The 25,132-nt window shown below is 39.0% G+C and overlaps 2 protein-coding genes across 2 annotated transcripts; both read right to left on the bottom strand.

Annotated features, from left to right (window-relative positions):
* Positions 1-365: 365 nt before the first annotated feature.
* Positions 366-3,444, bottom strand: LOC135473235 (homeobox protein ARX-like). The gene is made up of 3 exons (XM_064753080.1): positions 3,348-3,444; positions 2,272-2,684; positions 366-671 (listed from the first exon to the last, which is right to left on the bottom strand). Exons 1-3 carry the CDS (start codon positions 3,442-3,444, stop codon positions 366-368), a joined length of 816 nt encoding a protein of 271 aa, XP_064609150.1.
* A 9,163-nt stretch (positions 3,445-12,607) lies between these two features.
* LOC135472814 (long-chain fatty acid transport protein 2-like) lies at positions 12,608-24,854 on the bottom strand. The gene is given in 12 exon segments (XM_064752497.1): positions 12,608-14,842; positions 15,601-15,698; positions 15,803-15,861; positions 15,863-16,002; positions 16,682-16,775; positions 17,248-17,439; positions 17,774-17,898; positions 18,523-18,681; positions 19,221-19,424; positions 20,381-20,491; positions 21,097-21,636; positions 24,546-24,854. Coding segments are annotated over 11 exon segments (1,860 nt in total). The 5' UTR covers positions 21,458-21,636; positions 24,546-24,854; the 3' UTR covers positions 12,608-14,525.
* Between the last annotated feature and the right edge of the window lie 278 nt (positions 24,855-25,132).

The raw sequence follows: 25,132 nt of genomic DNA, 5'->3' as shown, positions 1-25,132 counted from the left end.
CACGCTGACAATGGACGATTCTTTACGAAAGATACGTCAGTTAACATGGAGTTAACACTGTCGAATGCATAAATGTTTTTACAACATACCCGATGTAAGGCATATAAAAGTATACTAGTGGGCCTGCGTAAACATACACGAAATAGAAATTAGACCGATTACAGAGAGGCTTTCAGGTACTTCCGCTGCCTAGTGTTCTCTGGGAACTTCCGGTCAGGGATTGGCTGAGAGCATCCATATGAATGCCGCCTCAAACAATCGCCATATTTGAAATTCACGATTTCAGTAGTTGGACGATTTCTGTATCAAGTTACTCTCACTAGAGGCGCCGTTTTAAAGGTTCTCCAAACTGTTAAATACTGTCATCACCGTACATCCATGGAGAGAAGCCCTCTTGGGGAAAGACGACAGAGGGTGTAAGATCCCTGTGAAGGGCCTGATGGAGACGAAGGGAAGAGACTCGGGTATATAAACAATGGGGAGGCGGCCGCCATTGGTGGGTACTGACCCATCCACAGCGTGAGTTGTTCTGGACTGGTCATGTGACTTGAAGACGGCGAGGCACATGTAACGGGGGCTGTGATTGGCTGATCTTCCAGCAGGTGAGGAGAACGCTCAGTGACAAATTTATCTTGCTTTCTCCATTTGGCTCGTCTGTTCTGAAACCACACCTGAAAGTAAAAATTAAAATTATTATTGGCAATAGGAAATAAAATCATTTAGACGACTCATGAAAATGTTAACTATATGATGAGATAATTGGTCTGAAGTACACTTGTCACCTTAATGGGGCATACCTGCCTGAAGCTGATATAATCTGGACAGGTAACCTTTGCACAATTTGACAGGAATTAAGTGGTGTTTAGTGTGCTAAGCAACAGGTATTTAGTTGTTTAATCCATTTCCATCTTACTGAAATCCTTCAGCTGACTTAATGAACTTTCATTAAAATAATCACCTATAATTTGTTATTAATTTTTTTTTTTATAAACTTGACTTGTGCTTAAGGAAAGCGTTGAACGTTGCGTGTATATATGTGAAAGTATAACTTTGCTATTTTCAGTGTTAAAGTGAATACCCCATTCGGCGCCCTGTCCATAAAGGGGGCGTGCCAAAGTGTCATAATCTACAGCACACACCCGCTCCAGTGTTTATCAATAATCGCCTATTTCATAAAAAATCTTAAAACAAACAGGCCACGCACAAAACGCTCCAGGAGTACTCATCACCCCGCCTCTGAAGTGTTTGTCCTCGGGTGTCCGGCTGGTTACTCCAGCCATTCCTAATCACAAAATCTTCCACCCCACCCTCTGTGGCTACCAGGGACCAACCGAAACCCAAATCGTGGACAATTAACTGGTATCAGTTGTAATTAGACCATGATAATTAACTTTTTGTATCAATTCCTATATTAACAGCTGCACAAACAGAATTCATTAACAGATATTGAAATGGCAGATGTCAGAAAATCGTAACAAATAAATTAACGTAAACAAGGTGCAACTGTGTGCTTAACACCTGCATATGTTCGCAAGACGAAACAAAGGTCGTTACTGTCACTCAAATTCGTTGTCTTTATTTTTCAGGTTGACTTTAAACTTAGTACCACATTGAAGGACCTTTTATGACATATACATTTTTGTGGCATACCTTGAACTGTGATGACGTTAATTAAAGATTTTAGTTAGTAGAAACTGTTAATAATTCATCAACCGCCTTCAGTATGAACTCTGCTATCAGTATAAAACTTGCATTAACCCGATTTAGGGATGTATAAGCATTTCTTTAACTCGAATCTGGAGATGTGTAAGGATTCGTTAGCACGAATCTGGGGATGTATAAGCGTTTCTTTAGCACGAATCTGGGGATGTATAAGCATTTCTTTAACCCGAATCTGGGGATGTATAACATTTCTTTAACCCGAATCTGGGGATGTATAAGCATTTCTTTAACCCGAATCTGGGGATGTATAAGCATTTCTTTAACCCGGATCTGGGGATGTTGTAAGCATCTCTTTAACTCTGGAATGGGAGAGTTGGATTTGCGAAGCCTTAATGAAGATGTATAAGCATCTCCTTAACCTGAGTCTTGTGGGTGTTTCAGAATTTCCGTGTTATATAGCCCCATCCTTATGTACAGGCTGCTATACAAAAGCGTTACAGAGATATGTAAATGGAACTTTTCATACGTTACTAGAGCATTGCCATAAAAATGTTACCCCAAACAGTATATGAATAAATTCACCAGAAACATTTGTCCTTGGTGACTTACCTGTATCCTGGCTTCGCTAAGGTCTAAACTCAACGCTAGCTCCTCTCTGGTGAAGACATCTGGGTACTGTGTGTTCTCAAACGCTCTCTCCAATTGGTGAAGCTGATACGTCGTGAACGTCGTCCTGCAGCGCCGAATCTTCCTGGACTTAACGCCAGATGGCGTCGATTCTAAAAACTTATCCACGTCCATACATTTCTCATCCTCTGACAGTGGTCTTTGAGATGGTGGACTTTTGGGCCTGTGAGTGTTTGATTGCTTCATGCCGGTGTATAACTTGTCGATTGATAGTGTTTGTCGTTTCGGCGTAACTTTGGTGAGAGATTTGTCTTGCACCAAATTCCATCCAATCAGTCTATAATCGTCACGACAGTGTTGTACTTTTATATCAGGCTTCTTTTCCACCGGATTTACTGAAAATAAATTATGATACGATATATTTTACTCAACTGCATTAATAAAATTAAATAATTTAAACACATTTAATTTTGATAATTTTGCTTATCCAGTGCGTCTGTGTTATATGATTTGCTGAAACTACAGATGGCAGCCAAATTACTTTTTAGAATACAAGTGAAATATTCTTGAGTGTGGCGTAAAGCACCAATTAAGTAAATAAATAAATACTTTTTAAAATCTCTACTACAGCAGATATCATCATTTAACCTTTCTTTTTCAAAATGCTTCAATATCAAAAGCATGTGAGCTCTTTTTTTAACGTTGTGTTCATTGTTACTAAAATTTAAGTGAAATCGACATGTTCTTGAAGAAGAAAATGAAAATTCAAGTAACATTCCATGTCATCTACACTTAATAATTTAGTGGTAAAGTTTACACCAAAAAAATGATAAATGATATACACGTTTTGTATACATCAAACCAAACTTTTTTTGGATTTCTTAAATTAATTTGTGCATACAAATCTATTTTTGTACACTAGTAACTTTCAGTAAGAAATGCTTTATCCAGTAATCAATTTTCCAGTCGTCTTCATTAGGTATGTACGCACAGGTATTTGTATCACTACAAAGACAAGAGAAACCTTATAATGCAGAAAAATCAAATATACATCTTACCTTTCGTCTGAGTATCCGTTAACCCCAGAATACTTTCGATAGTGAAGGCTGTTTTGGGTTTCTTGGTGGTCATCACATCATTCGTACGCTCTCCCATAGCTGGATGATGCAGTAAAATCCAGAAGAGCAATACAGTCCAAAATTACTTGGATTAATCAGTCTCGTCTTTAGCCTTTAACTCAAGCAGTAGCATATGATCGAGTTGCAGAAATCTGGATCACTGTATTCTAAATCTGCTGTCAAATTAACAATTGCGTTAGGTGCGTGTGCCTTCCTTCTCCGTGGAGTGTTCGGTTTAGCTTTCAAAACTACGCAGGAATCCAGCTTTTTAAACCTTCGTTCTGTAATAGGGGTTAAAGCAATTAGGTTGAAATTATCGGGTGCTGATCACCTCAAGCAGATCTGATTGGCTAGATGACCAGTGCTGTTGACCAATACCCGACTCCGATTCTTACACAGACTTGGCTTGCGCATTGAGGGGGAATGGGATGTCAATCTAAAACAAAACATCTCCGCCTTTAAATGGTTTTTTCCCAGGTGGTAACGACTTGACACCTCGGAATTGGTTAATATTGTTGCAATCAGCTTTGTCTTTGTTTCTCGTGTAAACCACCGACCTGAAACCCCCGGGGGTGACGAGATCCCCCTGAGGTCTGACCATCCCACTAGAAATGTCGCCATAATGCACATACGTCCTTAATCTCTGTCCCCACACTGATTTACCCAGGGGTAATGACCTATCCTCGCAGGGTTTCTGTTCCTCTGACTAACTAGTCTGAGTTTATTAGATGTCATAATTAGCCGCATTAATAACCACTAAAACCATGCCGTTAAAATGAACTTGACATGTTAACAATTGCAAGGGGGTAGATCCAATTGAAATCAACATGCTTGCAGTGTTCGCTTTTTGTGTCATTCCGCGTGTCATTTTGTTTCTCAATAACAGATAAATTAGAAATTAGTGTACCTTTATTGCTATATTTTCTTATCACATTTGACACGAGATTGAAAAGGTAGTTATAGCATTTTTAACAAATTGGCCAATTAGTTTCAGTGAATTGTTTTAGTGACGTTAAGAAGTTGGAAAAATGATGAATCTAGAAGGGCAACAAATTTTTGTTTATTCTCTAGCGATGTTTCCGTGTATATGTCTGATGACGATGCTGGTACATAGAACAAAACGTCGCTAAAGAATATACCAAAGAGTCGACATTCATGTAATAGTTTCAGTGTAAATGAGATAAGAAATTACTTATAACTGCATTTTCATACACAGATATGTCATGGTATATGAATGGTTGGTATACGAAAGTCCATTTCGACGCACAGATGTAAAAACATTATTTTCTCATAAGACAAGAAGAGTTTATACTGGACAACAAAATATTTTCCGGCAAATTTTGCGACCTTTTGTTTACATTAGCCGAAACATTGCGCAATTAATTGTCGTAATGATGGGGCTCTTAACAATGATATATTGATACTCTAAATGTCCTCCTCACAGCACATTATTGGTCTCAGCACCCTATTCTTTGTTATCACAACATATCACGGGTTTTATTGTTAGGCCCCTGAGCTAACTTATATTATCCCAATTAAACAATTAAAACCCATCAAGCCAATGATAAAGATAAGGTTAAATGTAATTTTAAGAGATTTTCATGATTGAAAACTTACTAAAGTCAGTCTTCAACAGCAGAGTAAATTGTTACTGGTTTTATGGGCAGAGATAATGCCTTAATGGCAATTGAATTTCCAGACGAAGCTCTTCAATAAATCGATGGTAAATTGGCGCGGATCGCTGAAGAAGGGAAGTTAAGCACGGTCTATCCGCAGTCTGTTTGCCTTGGACTCGAGTCACCTAGTCCACCCAACTGCTGCCCTCTCAAACCCTCAGAAATCGTCAGTCTTTCAGGTATTAGCCTGCAGCTCGGCACACGGACTTTTTCAGAACTGGCATGACAACTAAAAATTTAATTTGTTTGCATTTGGGAATATTTCCGCTCAACCATTTCTCTAATAGCAAATCTGTTTAAGCCAATTCTCAATTGCCCGGTAGCTTTAATGAATTTCAATAGCTTATACATCTAAAACATTTGTGAGTGGGCTTATAGACCTGTCCGAATTAAATCAAAATAGTCACTATAGTTGTATCGTTATACATCCAACAGATTCAGTATGCATCTACATATATGGGGATCAGATGCCATTTTTTTCTTGGTCAGCTAACCAAAAGATTCCTGAATCAGCTGTCTTTATTATTTCCTCGTAAATCATGTCGTCTTAATTGTGAGATTTTGCATTGACAACGACATTTACACGGCAAAAATGGAAAAAGAAAAAAAAAATGAGAATAAACGGTTCATATATCTTCATCGTTTTTTATAGTATGAAAACTGAAATATACCCAGCCGATGCAGGCTTTAAAATCTAAATTTTTATCTATGTCCAGCAACAAGGAAAATGTACCATCACCCACTTCAAAGTGCCCTCATTCAGATTCCTCAGAGGGAGGCAAATGGGACTGCTGATTCCAAAGCTGTAAGATGGATGGTTTATTCTTTGATTTGGTTTTTTGCGCGTGTTAAATCATAAGTTTCGTACGGTTAACAACAGTTTAAATGAAAAATGAGAAATGTCGCAAAAAGTTATTGTATCTAGGATTTATTCACTCTCGGAAGGTTTAGCGGCTTGCTCTATTCATAATAAAAAAAACACTGATCACTGATATAAAAGAAACACTATGATAGTCATTGACTAACTATAACACCGTATGAAATACAAATTCACGTATGGCCGCTCTCTAAAACGACTGTCTACCAATTTGCACATCACAAATGGCACATGTATCAATGTCACTGACACACCTCATTGTGGATGTGTTGTATAAATTACACAATTAGTGTACTGCTGGAACACAAAAAACATTTTGCCACAGTATGTGTAGTACTTGCCCAGAAACTCAATGTCAGTCCAGTTAGACCGCAGAGGTCCATCATCCAGGAATTGAAGATAAACTACTGATTGATAAATGATCATTCAGTAGCCATTAAGATCATAACCAAAAATAGCAAATATTTACAGAAACAACAAAATTAATTATAAATGCGAATGCCTTTATGGGAATTAAGTAAGTGAGAAAATTTTCAAGCGATATATATAAATAGCGCTAATATAAATATCTTATAATACATATCATAATGAGTAATCTACCCCCCCCCCCCCCTCCCACCTCCCCATACCAAGAGAAGGGGTGCATTTCAGTTCGGTTTTGAAATATCATTTTGTTATTCTTTTGTATAGTGCCATCGTTTCTTTTATGAACGGTAATGTTTTTATTTTTTGATAAAGGGGATGCACGCGAAATGGTGTCCATACTTGGCTGTGCCGAAAATGTATTGCATTTCTATTATCTGTCTGTTTTGAACGTCCTGTCATCAATTGAAAAGCATGTCCCAATACTACGAAATTGACCTAAACCCTTCTGTCGTCTGGCACGTTATACAGGCCTCTTGTTAAATGAATGCGTGGCTCAGGTTAGAAGATACGTGTGCAGAATGGTCTGACAGATAAACTGACATTCTGAGCGATTTATAGAGATTCTTGTTGGCAGTGAAAACATGATTAACTATTATGGATGCAACGTCTGGAATCGTATTCATAAACTTCTGAGATGGCCACCTTTACGGATTTATATACAACTGGTGCTCTGACGACGACAAATCCATGAAGCAATGGGTTACTGGCAGAAGTGGGAAGTGGGACGTATTACGTCATTTCAGTGACGGTGGACATTCCGCTGCAGCGTCAAGAGCGCGACGTCACAGTGGGTAGAGCAAATACGTCGCAGATGAAAGCACGGCACGCAACATGTTTTGCGTCGCTCAACAAAAAAATCTGGAAAATCTGCTGGTACCCCCTTTGGAATGATAAACAGAAGATAATGTTTCTGGCTAAGCCATTCAGCGAACACCGTTTGTTTTAAATTTCTCGTGTCGAATTTCTGCTATGGTTTACATTGATAATCGATTTCAATGGGATCGCCAGATGGCAGATAGAGCTCGTATCGACTAGGGGACGGTAACCTGACGTAGCCGAGCAGGTTTCTAACTGGTTTCGGATTTACCGGCTGTTTAGCTCAGAGTTAATCCCCTTTAGAGCCCTCGACCAGCTCTCGAGGACGACAGCGATTAAGGGAGGCCGTCCTGTTGACTTTCTAATTATCAGCAATTGGATAGAGCCTCTTTCCTATTTGGGTTTCACTTGACTTATCCTCAGCCTGTCAAATTGACCACATGGCGCGTTTTTCTGACTCACGTGTTGGTTGTGGTGAGAAAAACGATTTTAACAGTTATTTAATAATTGATTGATGAATGTAGTGTTAAGCAGCTCCAAGAAAGTTAATCAATATACAGAAAAACATTCATCGGGCGCTTCAAAAACAAATACTTTTATTGTTACATTTGACATTTGCATACTGGAGAACCTAGGACGTTCTGGGATGTATAGTTTCTTCTGCTATATGATATAAAAATATGATATAAAATCATCTTTCAAAAAGTTAGAGATCTGTTGTCCCATTACAGAGAATAAGTTTTCAAACAATATGTAAAGTCTTAGATTTCCAATATTAGATTGATATTTTTTACATGTTAAATTTCCATGTTTTCATATTAGACTACCAATGCTGTCTTGTGTTATATTTCTTGGTTCTTGAGGTGTGAGAATGGGTTCGGTTAGATAAGAAAGTGATACAGGTAATTTATTCCATAGTGTTATAATTTAAAGAATCTATACAGTCTGATCATTTTAGTCATGTTTGTGTACACTGACCCCTCAAGTTTGGGGACATACGCTGTTGTTTTCGAAATGTGATTTTGGTGAGAAGCAAAACGTATTTCCATATCGCATTATCTGCTGATATAACGCATGAAACGGGGTGGATATGCCAGAACGCTGCATGGTCCAGTCGCCATTACGCCTACTACATATTCTAAATATGACTTTTAAGCCACCATTGTTTAGATTTTAATAATAATCATGAAACTGAATTATGTTTTATATTTGAATGTATTATTCTGCTTTTATATATCTGTGCGATTTTTAAAAACAGGCTTACGCACGTTTAACATGTTGCCCACCTTTTCTACCTACAGTTCCCGCCTACGCTTTAGCCGAAATGCTTGAACAGTCACACCTGCAGAGTCTAACGGTTGTTTTATTGATGTCACGCAGATGTGTCAACGTGTCAATCATTTCCGCTATTGAATACCTTTTGATAACCGTTAGTATACTCTGGTACACAACGACTTAGATCCACAGAAACAACAGGTGCCAATCATAGGTTTGTATGTTCAGATATATACAGCAAACTAAAGCAACGTGTCAGATACGTTATCAGGCGAAAGCGTAGGGCGCTTTGCTTAAGAAGCATTAATTAACGGCCAATTAACGGGCTTGGGTACGTCATTTAACAACCGAGCATAATACTTCTGTGCGAAGATAGTGCGCATGTCCATCCAACATATGCAGCGCAATACCTGCGCCATTAGAAACCTGATCAAACAATTTGAAAAGAAGACTTGCGTGTTTCATAATACAGGCTTATTGTGAAAAACCTGTAAGGACTCTATCTGAAACGTTTGTTTATATAGTCACAACATTACAAACTGGTGATTTGTATTTTGTTACTAATTCTTTTTTATCTAGTAAGGCTTTTATGAAATTCAAAAGCAAGCATTTGGTATTGTTGTAACTCTTTTTGTTCAATATAAATTTAGACAAACCCACGGTAAGGGTTTTACACTTCTTGCGTGTTTGTCTTGAATGTGTGACGGAGTGCGGTGGACATCATCAAGTGCCACTCATAGTTGTCACGCGTTCGAATCCAGCCTTAGCTGCTTTAGCTGCCTCAGCTCTGATGATTTTTATTTAGATGTAGCTGTACTTTTGCCAAAATGTCGTACTTTTCTTTGAGCCTGAGCGTCTGTCCTTATTTTGAACAAACTTTACGAAGGTGCAAAAGCTAGTAAATGTATAGGCACTATGTAACTAGGTTACTGTGTTAAATAAATTGAAGAATTGCTGTGATAGCAATATAACTGAAGCAACTTTCTCGTGTAGGGCCAAATATACTGCATTTTGCAATTATTTCACGAGATAGTCATCAGATTACATGTCTGATATGGGAGACAGTATAACGGAATACGACACCTAGATACAAGAGCAGCTTCTCGATAGAAGATTTGTTAATCCGATATTTCCAGTGTTATGGTTATTGTTTATGTATATCATTTAAATGCTGATCTCAATCATTCACCTAGAAGCACACTTTGCCTCTTTCCAACATCTTTGTGTGAATCCGCCTTAATATGGTACTTATTTATATACTTTCATGATTCTTTGGTGGAATAGGAGTTGTGATTATTGACCTGTAACGTCCGTTTTGGTTGACGGCTGCTATATACGAATGTGTGTTTTGACGCCTAGTTTCATGGGAAACAAATCTAAGCTAAGATGTTAAAGCAATGCTTGAAGAATAGACAAAGCTATTTCGAACGTCAACGTTTCAAGTCACTTAATTTAAGCGACGTTTTTCGTCACTGGCGTTAAGCCATAATAATTCATTCATTTTTAAAAGTCGTCTTTGGCGTTAAGCCATGGTCATTTATTCATTTGTAAAAATTGTCTTTGGTACCTAGAAACATCTTACACATGTATACAGTAATACCGATCGAGTTTAGGGAAGAGGATGAGCTTGGGGTGATACAACACCTTTTCTGTGCAATCAGTCAGAGTATGCTTTAAACGTTCCCACGATTGTTCTTGCAGCAAAATCCCGCACTTCAAATCAAGGAAGACAAACACAGGTGCGACGATTAAGGCCTTAATTCACACCTGCTTAATCTGTGTATCAAAGAGCAAGTACGCCATCTGCAAGTAAAATATTTTACAGAGATTCAACAGATTATGAACCCCCCAAACGCTGTTCTCTTTGATAACGTGTTAATCTCTTCAGGTATGTAAATACCTGTGGAAATTAGTATAAAGAACTGGCCCTTTGGCCTCCACCCCCACCCCTCCCTACATCACAATCTAAAAACAACGGCAAGTCGCGATCCACGCTGTTGATCGCACGAGTAAAGGTGTTAAAAGGTGCTAATATGGCAAACGTTAAACACCTATATATACTGGGATGTCAATTACTATAGTGTAAACACGCTAATTGACTTATTAAACAGAATTATCTGAGATTAAAAGATTGTGCTATCGGATTCTGCCTGCCATGCGCAGGTGTTTCGCGGAATATTTCCAGTGGGAGAGGTTCACTCAGAATGCGTTCATTAAACGACTCATTAACTGAACGACTAATTCATTAATTAAACATTTTGACAGAAAAGATACAGATATCGACGATTTTATCAATCTATTGATTTAAAGATCCTAAACTATCGTCCGGCACGTAACTATCAAAAGTGCTGTTCTCTACCCTACTGGTATGCGTTGTCACAGAGCGTCACGATCTCCGCACTACTGACTTCCCTGTATTTGTAGATGGAAGAAACATCACATATATTATGCATGGAATTCTTCAAGAACGGTGTTACAAAGTATTCATTTATTTTTTAAATATGTGTGAAGTAAAATGGCTATACCGGAGATTTTTGGTGTAAAAAAATCGATCATCGCAAATTCAATCGAATTTTTGTTGCTACAGTTTAGATTAGCCCAAATTAATTAATAAAAACATTTTCCTTGTCTGTGCAATAATGACGCTCCCAAATTGACAGTGGGGATCGCATTATGACATTTAAATTGTTTTAGCCATGGAGAAAGCTGTGCCCCAAATGGGTCTTGTGTAGAAAGGTTAGAAGCACATATATTACGTCCTGTGCCAATCATGTACTAGGGGGCAAATTCCGTCATCCATAAGTCAAGAGATGAAGGGATTCAAAACTGCATGCATCAAACTGATCCCAATGAATATTCGGTCAGTTTCAGTTGAAAGTTTCAACTAACATTAATAAAACTGATACTTTATTACAAACACATGGAGATTCGTGTGTTATATGATTTTAAATTGTAGACATGAAGAAAACGAAAAAACTGGAGCTGATTTGATGCATCGGCTACATGGGGGCAAATCACTCACTTACCACGTCACCTTATTTTTAGGCAGAGTTTCAAAAAATAGCCATTCGTATCAAATGAACACAAAACAAAAACTGTTGGTATTTGGGGTATAAATGATGCTTTATTCACAAAATTATATATTATTTTCATTGATTACAGTATTAAAGGCCAGTATATCGAGCTAGGGATTGAGCAATTGCATTTACCCTTTTCCCCGAAGAGCCCCGCGTTGAGCATGCAGTATATGTATAAATGAGCCTTCTGGCAACAATACTGGACTTATACAAATAGATATCATCAGGAATGAGCAACACGAAGTGAGGCTGTATTTATTTATTTGATTCTTGTTTAACGCCATACTCAAGAATTTTTCACTTATACCATTGTAGTCTGTTTATGGGCGGAGGAAACCAAAGTGCCAAGGATACCACCAACGTTTGGCAAGTTATTGTCAAATTTTCCCGCATGCGGTGTGCAGCCTCTTTAAGTCGTTTTCAACGAACGTTATACAGACTGCGTCAAAGGCCACACAAGCGTCGTCAACCGTTTCTTGTCACCAAACCTCCGCCAACAGTGAGATACTATATATAAGGCTGTATATCCGAACCACAGTTCAACCCGAGACCTTAGTTGTCAGGGCACACATAGGGGTCCGGACCAGAAGGCCCAAAGAATTTTCTACAGGGTTTGTAATTATATTAAATTATTAGACTTCCTCTGTACGTTGTATACAAGGTGGCCCAAACATTCGAACTGACAATTCTACGTAATCCATGCCGCCATCGATTGGCAAAAGCTTAGATGATAACTTTGTGAAAGCTATTTAAATGAAAATTATTTACAGAAAATAATATCATCACTGAGAAGTGAAATCTTAACAACTTACACCACTTCTAAGAGTGTGGCATATGGAAGTTTTGCATATTACTGTCTCCTTTGTTTGTCCGTTAGCATGCATCATGCTTCATTGATCCTCCATTTTGTTCAAATTTGTAGCTTGCAATGAGCAGACCGGAAGCACAATAAACCACGACCCATGCAACCAAACAGAGAAATCAATAATAGGAAAGGGACCTTGGTGTTTTACACCATACTCAAGGATATTTCACTTATACGACGGCGATTTGAACTCACAGCGACCGCATCGGTGAGAGGCTCCTGGGTCATTACGCTGCCCCAGTAAAACTGTTTTGACAATGGAGTAAAATGAAGACCAATTTTCTCTCTATACAACTGAGATTCAAAGCTGAAAATAAACACAGTTCTGTTTTGCGATCGTGCAGTAAGACATGGCAAGAGGAAGATGAGACATGGGTGTGGGCTGGGTGATACAACGCGATACAACGTGAACCAAAGGTGCACTACCTTTTCCCACATATATGTGGTGGATACAAATATATGGTCTATATTACGTAACTATATAGTCACTTCACACAAACATTTAAAACAACAAATCAAAACAGACTAGGAAACGTGTTTTACAACGTAGTTAAGGATATATATCCTCTTGGCAATGAACTGTAGAATTCGTCAGTTTCAATTGTATTCGGACTGTGAGTCGACAATTATTTTTAATTACATGTACTTCCGAACGCATTCAAATAGGCATGTGAGGAGGGAAAATCTGGATGAAAACATTGACAAGTTGTATTAAGATTTCTGAAGGAATTGAAAATGCAAATGGGGACGGATCATTTAGAGGAAAATGTTGACCAGCATAAATTTTTATTTCAGAAAGCATTCAAACTGCAGTTAATGAAAAGTTTTGCAAAAATGTAGACCAGTTTTATTACTGCATAAAGCATTTCGTGTGAGGAAGGACAATCTAGCGGAGAATGTTGATAATTTCTATTATTTTTCGTGGAAGTGTTTATTTTGGGAGAACAGAAAGTTAACTATAGAATTTTAACATGTTTTATGCTTAAACACCATCTTTAAACATCGAGTAATCTAAGATCTAAGCGAAGAAATTAACCAGTTATTTGTAGAGAGCTATTAACCAGTTAACCAGTTTTTGTAGAGAGCTGTTAACCACTTAACCAGTTATTTGTAGAGAGCTATTAATTTAATAGCTCATCTCAATCGTCTGATGAAAGTTTGAGGCCGTGGAAAATTGTAATATCTAAGAACAACCAATTTTATGACATCATATAATAGTCTAAAATGTTTAGTGATATCAATTTTGATTTATTCAAAGTCCTCCATGAAAACGAGCCTGAATAACCAATTTGATATTCTATTTACTCCTTGTAAATTATTGAGAAGCACATGAGAAAAATTCCCCGATTTTTCATCCCTGAATATTTGTTAGATGGTGCCTGACAGAATATTTCTTGACATATCTCTCAGAATGTACTATTTTTTCAAATTCAAACTGTGGTGGTCACTTTCCTGGTGTTTGTTTTTTTTTCTTTTAAAGGAAAACAAATACAACTTTCATTTTTCGATGAAAAGCTGAGTTCATCAAATAAAGGTATAACCTATACAGGTGCTACAGAAATACAGGTGCTACAGAAATACAGGTGGATACAATGTTTGCCTCGTTACATAGTGTGTTTGAGTGTCGCGGCATTTTCATGCCATGGACATTCTCACGCATTACCTCGACCAAAAACTCTTTCTTGTAATTTCTCAAAGAAAAATGGACAGTATTCATTATTCTTATCCCTGTAGTTGGTCATTCACAGAAAACTATGATGCAATTTCACCATTATTTGTTCTTCATTAACCTCGTGGAATAAATGCATAAAAAATGGCTTTCAATGGACGTGAATGAATATTTGAAACAAAAATAAAAATCTTCAACGCTTCGCGTATTTAACAACAGACATAGACTGAGAAAAGAATAACTCAATTACACAAGTTAAAACATTAACACAATATTGCTTACACAAAAATTTATCTAAAAAGCTTCAGTTGAAATAATCACGGCAAGATGATCGTAAATATCAGTCTCGAATTTCAAGAATAAGATAGCACAAATGCTGCCCACTACAAGAGATCGGAATGACAAGTGTTACCATAGTGATGAAACAGGAAGTGAGGTCACACTCTCACGCCACCGTTGATCACGCGCAAGTATAAGTCTTCAGTTAAGGGGACATAATCCTTGTTTTCCTGATCCAAAAAGTACAGCGGGTCCTTCACGACATAAATGTCAAAGCCTTCCTTAACCAGTTCCTGTTTCTTCTGCTTAAACGTAACAGTCAACTGGCCATGTTTGACCACACGTAAAAAACGTGGCCTTGCATATGACGCTAGTAAATCTTCGCTGAGCCGATAGATGGCGCGGCGTTGTCCTTCCGTCAAAGGTCGTCCATCATTGGCTAAAATTGCCGCCATACCCGCTCTGCCCTCTTGGCCTGCCAACGATATTTATAGGACGACAATGTAACTATTTAGTTTTAGTTCATGTAGATCAACATGTACATTTTATTATCAATTTAGGTAATATATAAGTAACTACTAATATCCGTGCAAAATGGAAGCCGACGTAGAGCTACTTATCAAACTGAATTTCAACAACCACACATTTAGATAATTATAACCATTTATCATTTTTAATTTACACACTGCTCTTGGCCTAGTGTCATTTGTGGTCAAAAGGCAACGAAATACAGGTGAACAGGGCTGATTCCACAAAGCCACCTCCGGCTAAAGTCGAAATTCTAAATACAATCTGAAAGGTTATTACTCCTCATCAAGGTTACCATGAGACAAACGTGTCCAAATTTCAACTTCTCATACAAAAACTAAGCATCGTAACGACAATTTAAATTTGGACTTAAGTCAAAAACGTGTTTGTGGAATCGGCCCCAAGAACTTAGCCTATACCACTGAATAGTCATAATGGTAACAAGAGAAACAGTGAGTAGGTCTGCATCAAAGATATGTGTACCGCGTCCTTATCCCTACAGATCTGTCATGCTATATACAACTTTACAGAAGTAGGCCTAATGTTAACACAACCCATATTAATATTGTTCCAGTATAGCCGACGCGCCACTGAATGCTGATGATGTCACCTACAAGAATTCTAATTTATTATGTGCTTATAAATTGCCCTGAAACAGTTTAGTTTTGTCGAATGTTTTCTCGCTTTCCACACAAAAGCAAATACCTGGAATCTTGACGCCGTATACGTTAGCATCCATGATAAGTCTAGTTTCCGTCAAGACGTTGGCCACTTCTGTTGTGGACACATTTTCACCTTTCCACCTGGACAAAAATACAATATCAGTAAAATTGTTGAAGGACTGGTACATGAATATATATGTATACATTGGGGGAAAAGAGCCGTGTAAAATGAACACAAGGCTTACCTAAACGTGTCTCCAAGGCGGTCTCTAAAGTAGACGAAATAGTCATTGTCCAGGTAAAAAAACATCTCCAGTGTTAAAGTACACGTCTCCCGGCACGATGACATCTCGAACAAGTTTCCTGTCAGACACAGCTTTGGGTCCTAAGTACCCCTCGTAAGGAAACTTTTTAGACACTGGCGACAGCAACAGGCCTGTTGCACCTACAGCCCAAAGAAACCAGGTAATCTTAATGTTGGGGGAAAAAAATCACTCGCAAAAAATAAGTTGGTCCAATTGCGAAAAGTATAAGTAGGTAAAACAGTGTCAAATCAGACGAAAACGCTAAAAATAATTCAGTCACACCACCTTTGTCACACATGATGACAACTCAGTCACAAAGGGTGAAACAATCTTGTCACACCAAGTGAAAGATCTTAGTCACATTGAAGGGTGAAAAAACCAATGCAGTTACGCAGGATAAAACAACGAAGTCTCATTGCAGGGTGAAGCATCTCAGTGACACAGGATGAAACAAGTACGTCATCTTGCAGGGTGAAGCATCTCAGTGACACAGGATAAAACAACTACGACACCTTGCAGGGTGAAGCATCTCAGTGACACAGGATGAAACAAGTACGTCATCTTGCAGGGTGAAGCATCTCAGTGACACAGGATAAAACAACCACGACACCTTGCAGAGTGAAACGTCTCAGTGACACAGGATGAAGCAAAATCCTTGCAAAATCCGATATAAGAAAAAAACAATGAAATCCAACTGAAACTTGGGCCCTATATCAGATCAGCCATTAACTGACCTAAAGTCCGTGTCTTTTCAGCAAGGCGGCGAGAATGAAATAGCTGAGGGCACCCAATAGTAAATATAAATGTCTTTCACCTTACCCGGTTTGATTTGAATGCATCGTCCACAGGAATCTCTGAGTGGTGTGGCATCTTCTGTGACATACTCCACTAACCGCTGAGGTATTAATTTTTGCTGTAAATAAATTGATACTTCTGAAATTACCAAGGAAAATGTTTGTTTATTTTATTTGATTCGTGTTTTATGCCGTACACAAAAACATTTCAGTTAAAATGACTGTGGCCTGCATTATTTTGGGAGGAAACTTGGCTCTGCTCGACCGGAGAGGAAACCAGCATGAGCTGTAAATAAATTAATGCTTATGAAATTACCAAGGCAATATTTATGTTCATTTTAGTTGATTGACGTCTTGTGCAATATTCAAGAATATACAACTATGGCGTAAAACACCAATCAAATAAATAAAAAGAATATTTCAAACCTTTAACAGCCTTGCTGTTTTTCAACACCAGAAGAGTAATGTATGTTCGCCGCAAAATCTATTTTTACCTTACTGACGTCAAAGAAAAAACATTACTGTTCAACTAACTGCAGATGATCCGCGACGTGTACCATGTCCAAGAGAATAACCAAATTGTCTACTCACTAGCACAGGTGAGAGCCTCCCTACAGCTCCAATCTTGTTAGCCACGTTCAGCATAGACGACGACCCTTCTGTCGCACCGTAGAACTCAGCAATGGTTGGAATACAGAATCTTTCCTTAAATTCCTTCCAAATATCCATCCGAAGCCCGTTTCCGAAGGCAAGGCGAACCTTATGCAATCTATCCGAGGTTTTCTGCAAGATAAACAGAGAATAACATTGTACTTTACGATTTACTGTCAATTACCTTTAATAAAATGTCATCGCTCATCTTTTGTCGGTTTCACTATATAAAGTTGAACATCTATTTTAATTTTCCATTATGTGTACTTATCTCGCCTGTTATCAAGCCTGCTGGCTATTTGTAAAACTGCAAAATTTGAATGTGAGTTTTAGTTTAAACATTGGAGACATTGGTTCGGAACCAAAAGACAAAGAAAGTTTTTCGACATTCAGATATTTTTTTTCAAACTTGACACATGCAAGATATGATGGGATTGTCTACAACTATAATAATATAAAAGCTCACCCTTGGTGCTGATACCAAGTACCGGCACAGCTCGCCGATATAGAGAATCACAGTGACATCATGGGTCCGGCAGTCCTCCCAGAAGGCAGACGCCGAGAACCTCTTCTTCAGCACCATTTTAGCACCTGTGAATTATATTATTATGCATGCTGTAGCTATATCTGTTTATTTATTTATTTGACTGGCATTTTACCCCGAGTTAAAGAAGACACCTTGGTTAGAAAACCCTGTGCGTCGAAACAGACATTCGCATACCAGAGGTCCGCCAAAATGGACGTTTCAATAACCGCAAGACCAATTTTAAGAAAGTATATAAAGTACAAAAATCGGTCAGAGGAATCCGGACAGAGCCAGGAGAAACCAACCGAACCTCTCGACTTTCAACGCTGACGGATTTGGATTTGAAGCTGCAGTGTCACTGATCTAAGGAAATAACAGACCAAAGACAAAGACCAGCCAAGGAGAGCCGTGGATTTGATTAAGAAAAGTAGAAATGGATCCCATTATGATTTACCGATTGCCCTGTAACGGCATGCTCAAGAGCTGTTCACTTTTGCAAGATTCACATAAATATTCACGGAATCGGTGCAGTACTTTAGGAGCGGTTGGTGGGCAAAAACCATGAGTCCTTCGACTGTCTTAAAGTCGTCATGGGCTGCACAATTCATCAATCGTCACAAATACACATATCATTCCACAACGAGATATAATCTAGAATTTAACTCGTATTGTCGTTGTCGAAAGCCTACCTGATTGAATGACAGCCCCGAGCCCAAGAGCTAAAGCTGAGGAATGATATAGCGGTAATGTGAGGTAGAGAGTGTCCTCTGACGTCATACCGCTGGCAGAAAGAATATGACAGGCGGCAAGCAGTTTGTACTGAGTACATAAGGCGGCTTTTGGAAGTCCTGGAATGATGTCAAATAATATATGACTGAACATTTGCTTTCTAATAATTATCATAAGTCACCCCCAGCAATGGAGTCATGCTTTCTTAAACAAGCTTACAAGTATAAAATAGAAAAAGTACTCTAACAGCATTTCCTTTGCAACAATACATGGACTTTAGCCAATCGACTTGCTGAGCATTTGGTGTTACCTGCCACTGACGAAAGGCAATATTGAGCGACTTTACACATATTAATGACGTTGACCCCGTTTCGTCGTTTTGTTATAAAAATACTGCAACAGAATTTAGGCCTATAGCCGAAATTATACCTACAAAGCATAACTACAATTTCGTTTGTTTTTGAAGGCTGCTGCACGCATGTTCATGTTTGAATCGTTACAAATACGTTAGTTATGCGGAATCGTGACTGCTTTTCCGCCTAACCTGAAGTCATATATACCTTGAAACTTTTGTGCATTGACCAACGTTTGGTGAACCTGAACGCGTACTGTACAGCTCTTTAAACTTAATTAAGCCTTAACAGGGAGGCTTACAAACCTGTAGTTCCTGATGTAAATATATAGCAGGCGACGTCAGAAACATTCACAGAGGTACGGACACTGTGGTCAACAGTCGTCGCTGACGTTGACGCCAACACATCATCAAAAGACTGGAAGGGAGTGGACGGACAGTTGTCTCCGTATGTGTACACATCAGTGTCCTTTATTTCAGACGACACAGCCTTTACAGCGTCCACGAAATCTGTGAGGAAAAAAGGGTCATGAAAATAAAGTACTTCATTACTGACTGTATGTTTGGTATAGATCACTGAGGTGACTGATTCTGTGGCGATGTCAGTGTCTGAATTCTTGACCTCTTGCCCCGGAATCACGCTGCCATCTTAGACTTAAGTCAAAGGTTCAGTCATTAAATTTGGTATGTTCCTTCCCATTGTTTTAGCTGAAATTTGTTGTCCAATAACTTACCCAGAATTTATCTTGTCAAGCAAAACTTTGACTTTGTGATATAAGAAAGAACAATTTTAAAGAAATTTTGACTTAAGTCAAAGATGGCTTCGTGATCCCGGGGGCAGGCAAAAATGACGAATGCTATGGTATACAACAGAACAGATGTATAAATGCCATTGTCCTGTATTCCTGACGATATTGCCTTTACAGAACCCACAAAATCTGCTAGGTGACTGATTTTTTCCTCATGTCGATGTCTGAATTGCTGTACCGCCTGATGTTTAATGATTCAACAGAATCTTTCCACACAAGATCTAACATTTTGTTTTCTTCGCAGACCAATCCCCTTAAAGGGAAACACCGGCATGTCCATAATTGAAACTTCCAGTCGGACGATCCCGCATAGGACTAGTCGATTTATTCAAAAAGATAGCGTATCGCACGAAATTGTTACACTACTTTAAACGTTTTATTGGCTTCCTAAAACACACTGGTTGTGAATACTGTTGTTTGAATACAAAGAAATGAACAGGTGTATATAAAACTCTACACATGCTTAGGGCAACCACGGTCTAAACGCACTGGTCACAAACTTCAAACGCGTATCCAAAATATACAACTACATCTCCTCTTCGAAACATGTTTGTTGAAAAAAAATACAAATGTAATGAAAAATTGTCAGAAATAAACTTACCAGCTCAACTGCATATTTTCAAAACCCATGAGAAAGTAGGTAATCATAAAATTTACCTTCGCCTACGATCAGGAGTTTAGGCTGTCCCGTCTGAAGTTGAAAAAGGAGTTGCTTCCCCTTGAGGCTCGTGTTGATCATCGTCATGCGCACTCCTAACTTTAGAAATCCTGGAAAAAACAAATACATATTGACACTAAAATATTCATCCGTCATCAAAGAAAAAAGGTATCTCGCTTGTTCTTTTGTCTGAAACGTTATTCTCTATGGACACGTGGTCAATGAGGTGGCAGACTCGAATCCAAATGTTGTTTCGTTCCTTCTGCGGCCTTTGAAATAACTGAATTCATTTCTAAATCTCAGACTAATGTATACACGCAACCATATTCCACGTGAACACCGAGAAAATTTCTAGAACATAAGTTAATAAAGTGATCGCAATGCAAAACATCAAATGGAATGGAGGTACAACTTGCTTATCCTAACATACAGAAGTAACATGTTCATTTGAAGTTACTATTCTACAATCGGAAAATGTCCAAATGTCCTTTTCAAGCAGAAATATTAAAGATTTATTAAAACAAGTTGGTCTAAGCTGTGCATCCCTAACCTGTTCCATTCTTTAACACGTCACTGTTTCTGCACAGTTGTGTTGTTATTAAAGCAAAGAGGCACTTCAAAAGCACTGCAGCGCAACACCACGCAATAATAGCGTGCTTTTTTACGGCTTGGAACCGATTTCCTTTGTCTAGGAGCGTTCCCCACTGGTGCTTACCGAGATACGTCCAGATGAAGCGGGGTTCATTAGCAATCATCATGGCTACGACGTCCCCACACCTCACCCCCAGAGCCATGGCGCCTCTAGCCACGCGGGTAGATTTCTCCTCCACCTCCTCGTAAGAAAACGTCTCCTCTTCAAACACGAAGAACGTCTTGTTTCGGTTCGCCTTCGTTACTTCTTCGAATATGTCGATTAACATCTCCTTTTTCTTAGCCCGTTTGGTGATTTTGCTGATGGCTTTGTTCATTGTTCTCAGGTAGGATATGTCATAGAGCACCCAGGGAAAGCAAAACTTTACCACGAGGGCACCTGCCCCCACGGCGCCAAACAGGGTATAAACTATCTGACTGAACATGGCTGTCTATTCGTAGTTACGAAGTCCCAAGTTCTAAACAATTCACATCTCTGATCATCAGCAACTGGAGTGATCCTGATTCCTAGAGGTTAGACATGTACACACATCATCCAGGTACCGAATCTTTAGTTGCGTCGGTATCCAGTCTGTAGATTTATATCTGATCAAGTAAGGGATATCTAGGGATAAAGATAAAGACAGACATTTAAACAAATTTTCCTTTGTCAGGGTTCCACACATGAAAACGAAATACAAGAACTTTGGAAAGCTGTTCAGGCAGCGGCAAAGACTCTTTTACGCCAGTCATTTTTTAAACCTGTAATTCGATGGAGGGTGAACAACTGACGTGAAGTTGAACACAGGAACTGTCTATCCATACACAGTTATCCCATTAGACAAATCTGGAACATTAAGTACATTTCTGTCAAAGAATTACTTCTATTGCCATACAGGATTCATAGTATTTAAAGAGATGCGCTAACAACATGTACGTTCAGTCTTCATGTAGATATAAACAGACAAATTTAAACTTTCAATCTAAGTTTGTTGCCATAAATGAAATATTTGAATTCGCCGCAATATTTTACAATCAGGAAGTTTTGAAATCTTTCTAACCAATAAATGTTCAATTTCGTGATGAATGTAGCATTGTGCCATGGTCGTCTGTTTGCTGCACAGCAACAAAATCCCGACACATAATTTTCAGGAAAAGGTGCAATGTCACAATATTAATATTGGCTGAAGAATGGTGATCACTTGGAACATATGACCTAATCAGTCTTCCTGCCGGAACATTACGGCTTAATCCCTATAGGCCTACGCCCGTACACCTTGCCGCCGTCATAGAAATGAAATATTCTTGAGTAGGTCGATTAAATAAATCTCCACAACGTAAATAATTTCTCTGGATAGCAGGACCCGAATCTCTGTGTGGGTGATTTGAGGTTGCCCCGTTGGCATTGTATTGAACTTCAGTCCATATATGGCATTGTGTAAACCCATTACAAACTCTCCACAGCTTTATATGTTTTTGACGCTAACTTTTCAAAGGTCAACAGGTCAAACCAACGGAAATAGACTGTGCACATCGGCGTTGAGAAATAGGGCAACAAGACTAGATATGACAGTGCAATGCTCAGAGAAATATGTGTACAGACATGCTATACACTGACAACCTGTTCAGACGAGTCAAGCCGTTGTATGCCTATACACCAATATTTACATAGTAAAATAAACAATATCCTTTTTTTCCAGCTTGATTGTGTATATATAAAATAAAGAATTAAACTTTCCATGTCACAAAAATAACACTATGCACGTGGTGAGACTGAGTATATGGGAGACGTGCTTTGTTGTCAAAGGTTTAGACCGACATATTGTAAATCTGTAACCTTACTACAATACTGGTGGGATATATTTCAAAGGATGCGTATATCATATTTCTAACAAACTGTTACATGACACCACAATGACGACCGAGCGAGAACAGCCCTTTTAATTCGTAACTGAGAAGGCCTTGCTTCAACCCCGAGTCATGCCGTGTCTAAGGCTGTAAATATGTTTAGCATACGTGTATATTGGCCATGTACTGGTTGGACGCCATGTAAGGTGTCTTCAACATGGCTTTCCTGTGAAACAATAGTGTACATGTACTTACACTGTGACTGGCCTGCGTCACCGTGCACAGTATGATCATGTTAAAACATGAAGTAAGAAAACTATTACGCTCTTAAAAAGGGAAATATAGGCCTGCCGGTAGACAAAGGAAAGCTACTTGACAAAGTAAATACCGAGTTACCAACACCAGGGGGCATATCCGGCGCGCTTGGCTCCCATCCTTGAAGAAAATCAGGTTAATGTTGCATACTTAATACTGCACTTAGATTTCTTTGTACGTTAATGTATGCAATTGATTTTGTACAGGAGTACAGTGATCAACAAGAATATATACAGGGCTTTCTACGATTCAGCCAGTGATAAGGGCCTATACTACGTTCTCAATATGGAGAACATGGGTTTCCTCAGATGTGAACAGGTCATTAGCTTGATGGCTAATTGGTCAATGAAGTATTCTGTAGTGAGCAACAAACATCAATCAAAAAGGTACAGAAATATATATATTTTCATTCAAAACAAAACATAACTTATGACATTCACATATATATTACGTATATATTCTATTGTATGCTTTGGGTTTTACCTAGTACTTTTTCAGTCTTATGACAACGGGGAGACACCACACATGACATCCCATCCAGTCACACTATACTGACACCTGATCAATCAATCCTGTTTCCTAGTCCTAACCTATCAGTGCTGAGCGACCAGAGTTTGATCAGTGGTCTCCCGACTTTGAGGAACACGCTCTAAGCATTAGGCCATGCAATGAAACAGTCTCAGGCGTATTCCGGCAGTTTGTTATTCGCGCCGCGCCGCTATAACGCGTTGCCATAGAAACCGACTTGAATTAGGTCAGGCAGCCCTTGTAATAACCTGCTTTTTAAATCCGTGCATAGTACTCAACAGAGAGCAAACTGGGGCGGGTTTTGAGAGGCATGTCTAGCATTCGGTGGGGTCGAATCATAACCTAGATAACGCAGTCTTTGCATCTTATACCAGCCATATTGTGACGGTTGTATAAACATAATGTACCCTTTACATAAGTGCTGACATGTATACTACAACAGCTAGTGGAAACAGTTACAATACCTACATGTATATAACGGTAATACAGCATACCCTTTAGGCCTGGCATCCCAATGTACTGCGCATGAAGATTTAAAAAAAAAAAACCCTATCCATAACCACACGTATAGGCCTTACAGGTACCATAATTAGCCTAAAATCGCGGGTGTTCTATGATACCGCACTTCGTGCACCGTAGTGTATAAAGCCTATGTTTGTACACGCATCGGGCCCTGCCTACAGTATACACTGACTGTCACACATGCACTGTATCCCCTAGAGCACGGCCTTTACAATGGACTGTACCTTAAACAGCTGTCAGTCATTGTTCGTTACAAGAGTCTGTATGGATCTACACATTTCTACACGCCATCAACAGGTTACAGCGCATGCATATACGTACCTCCGTAATAAAGCCCACTCGTGCCGATACACACTGTAAGGTCAACTTTGCCCACCCTTGCCCGTTACTCCCCTAACCACATGGCCTGCACACTGACAACCACTGACCACACCTTCAATCTTGCCAGGGCAGTGGTGCGCGTCAGCCGAGGGCGCGGTCCATACAGAAAGATGTATAGGATTACAGATGACACTTAATGCGGTCAATACTGATTTTCAGAACGGCTGCCGTGTACGGCATATAACATGGGTGAACAACACTGGCGATTTTTCCATGCCACAACTGGGTGGCTCTTAGTCCTGCGTTATATAGGTTATATATGCCTCACTATCTTAGCTCCAAGTGCCAGTACAAGCGTGGGAGCGGTCTGGTGCGGTCCACTGCATCCAGTCAAGCGTGAGATAGCCTGTATCTAAAAGTACTCTGATTGTCTCCCTTAATAACATAGGTGATATGATATGATATGATACGATATGGTATGGAGATATATATAAATGCTGTAATTATCATACAGGCTTGCCCGTCAAAGCCAAAAAAACAATGATCGTTCGACGAACACACCGGCTGCCTTCAAGGCCGAGTGAAAT

The sequence above is a fragment of the Liolophura sinensis genome, chromosome 8 (genome assembly GCF_032854445.1).
Source record: "Liolophura sinensis isolate JHLJ2023 chromosome 8, CUHK_Ljap_v2, whole genome shotgun sequence".
Classification (NCBI taxonomy): Eukaryota; Metazoa; Mollusca; class Polyplacophora; order Chitonida; family Chitonidae; genus Liolophura; species Liolophura sinensis.
This window is presented reverse-complemented; position numbering and strand designations above follow the sequence as displayed.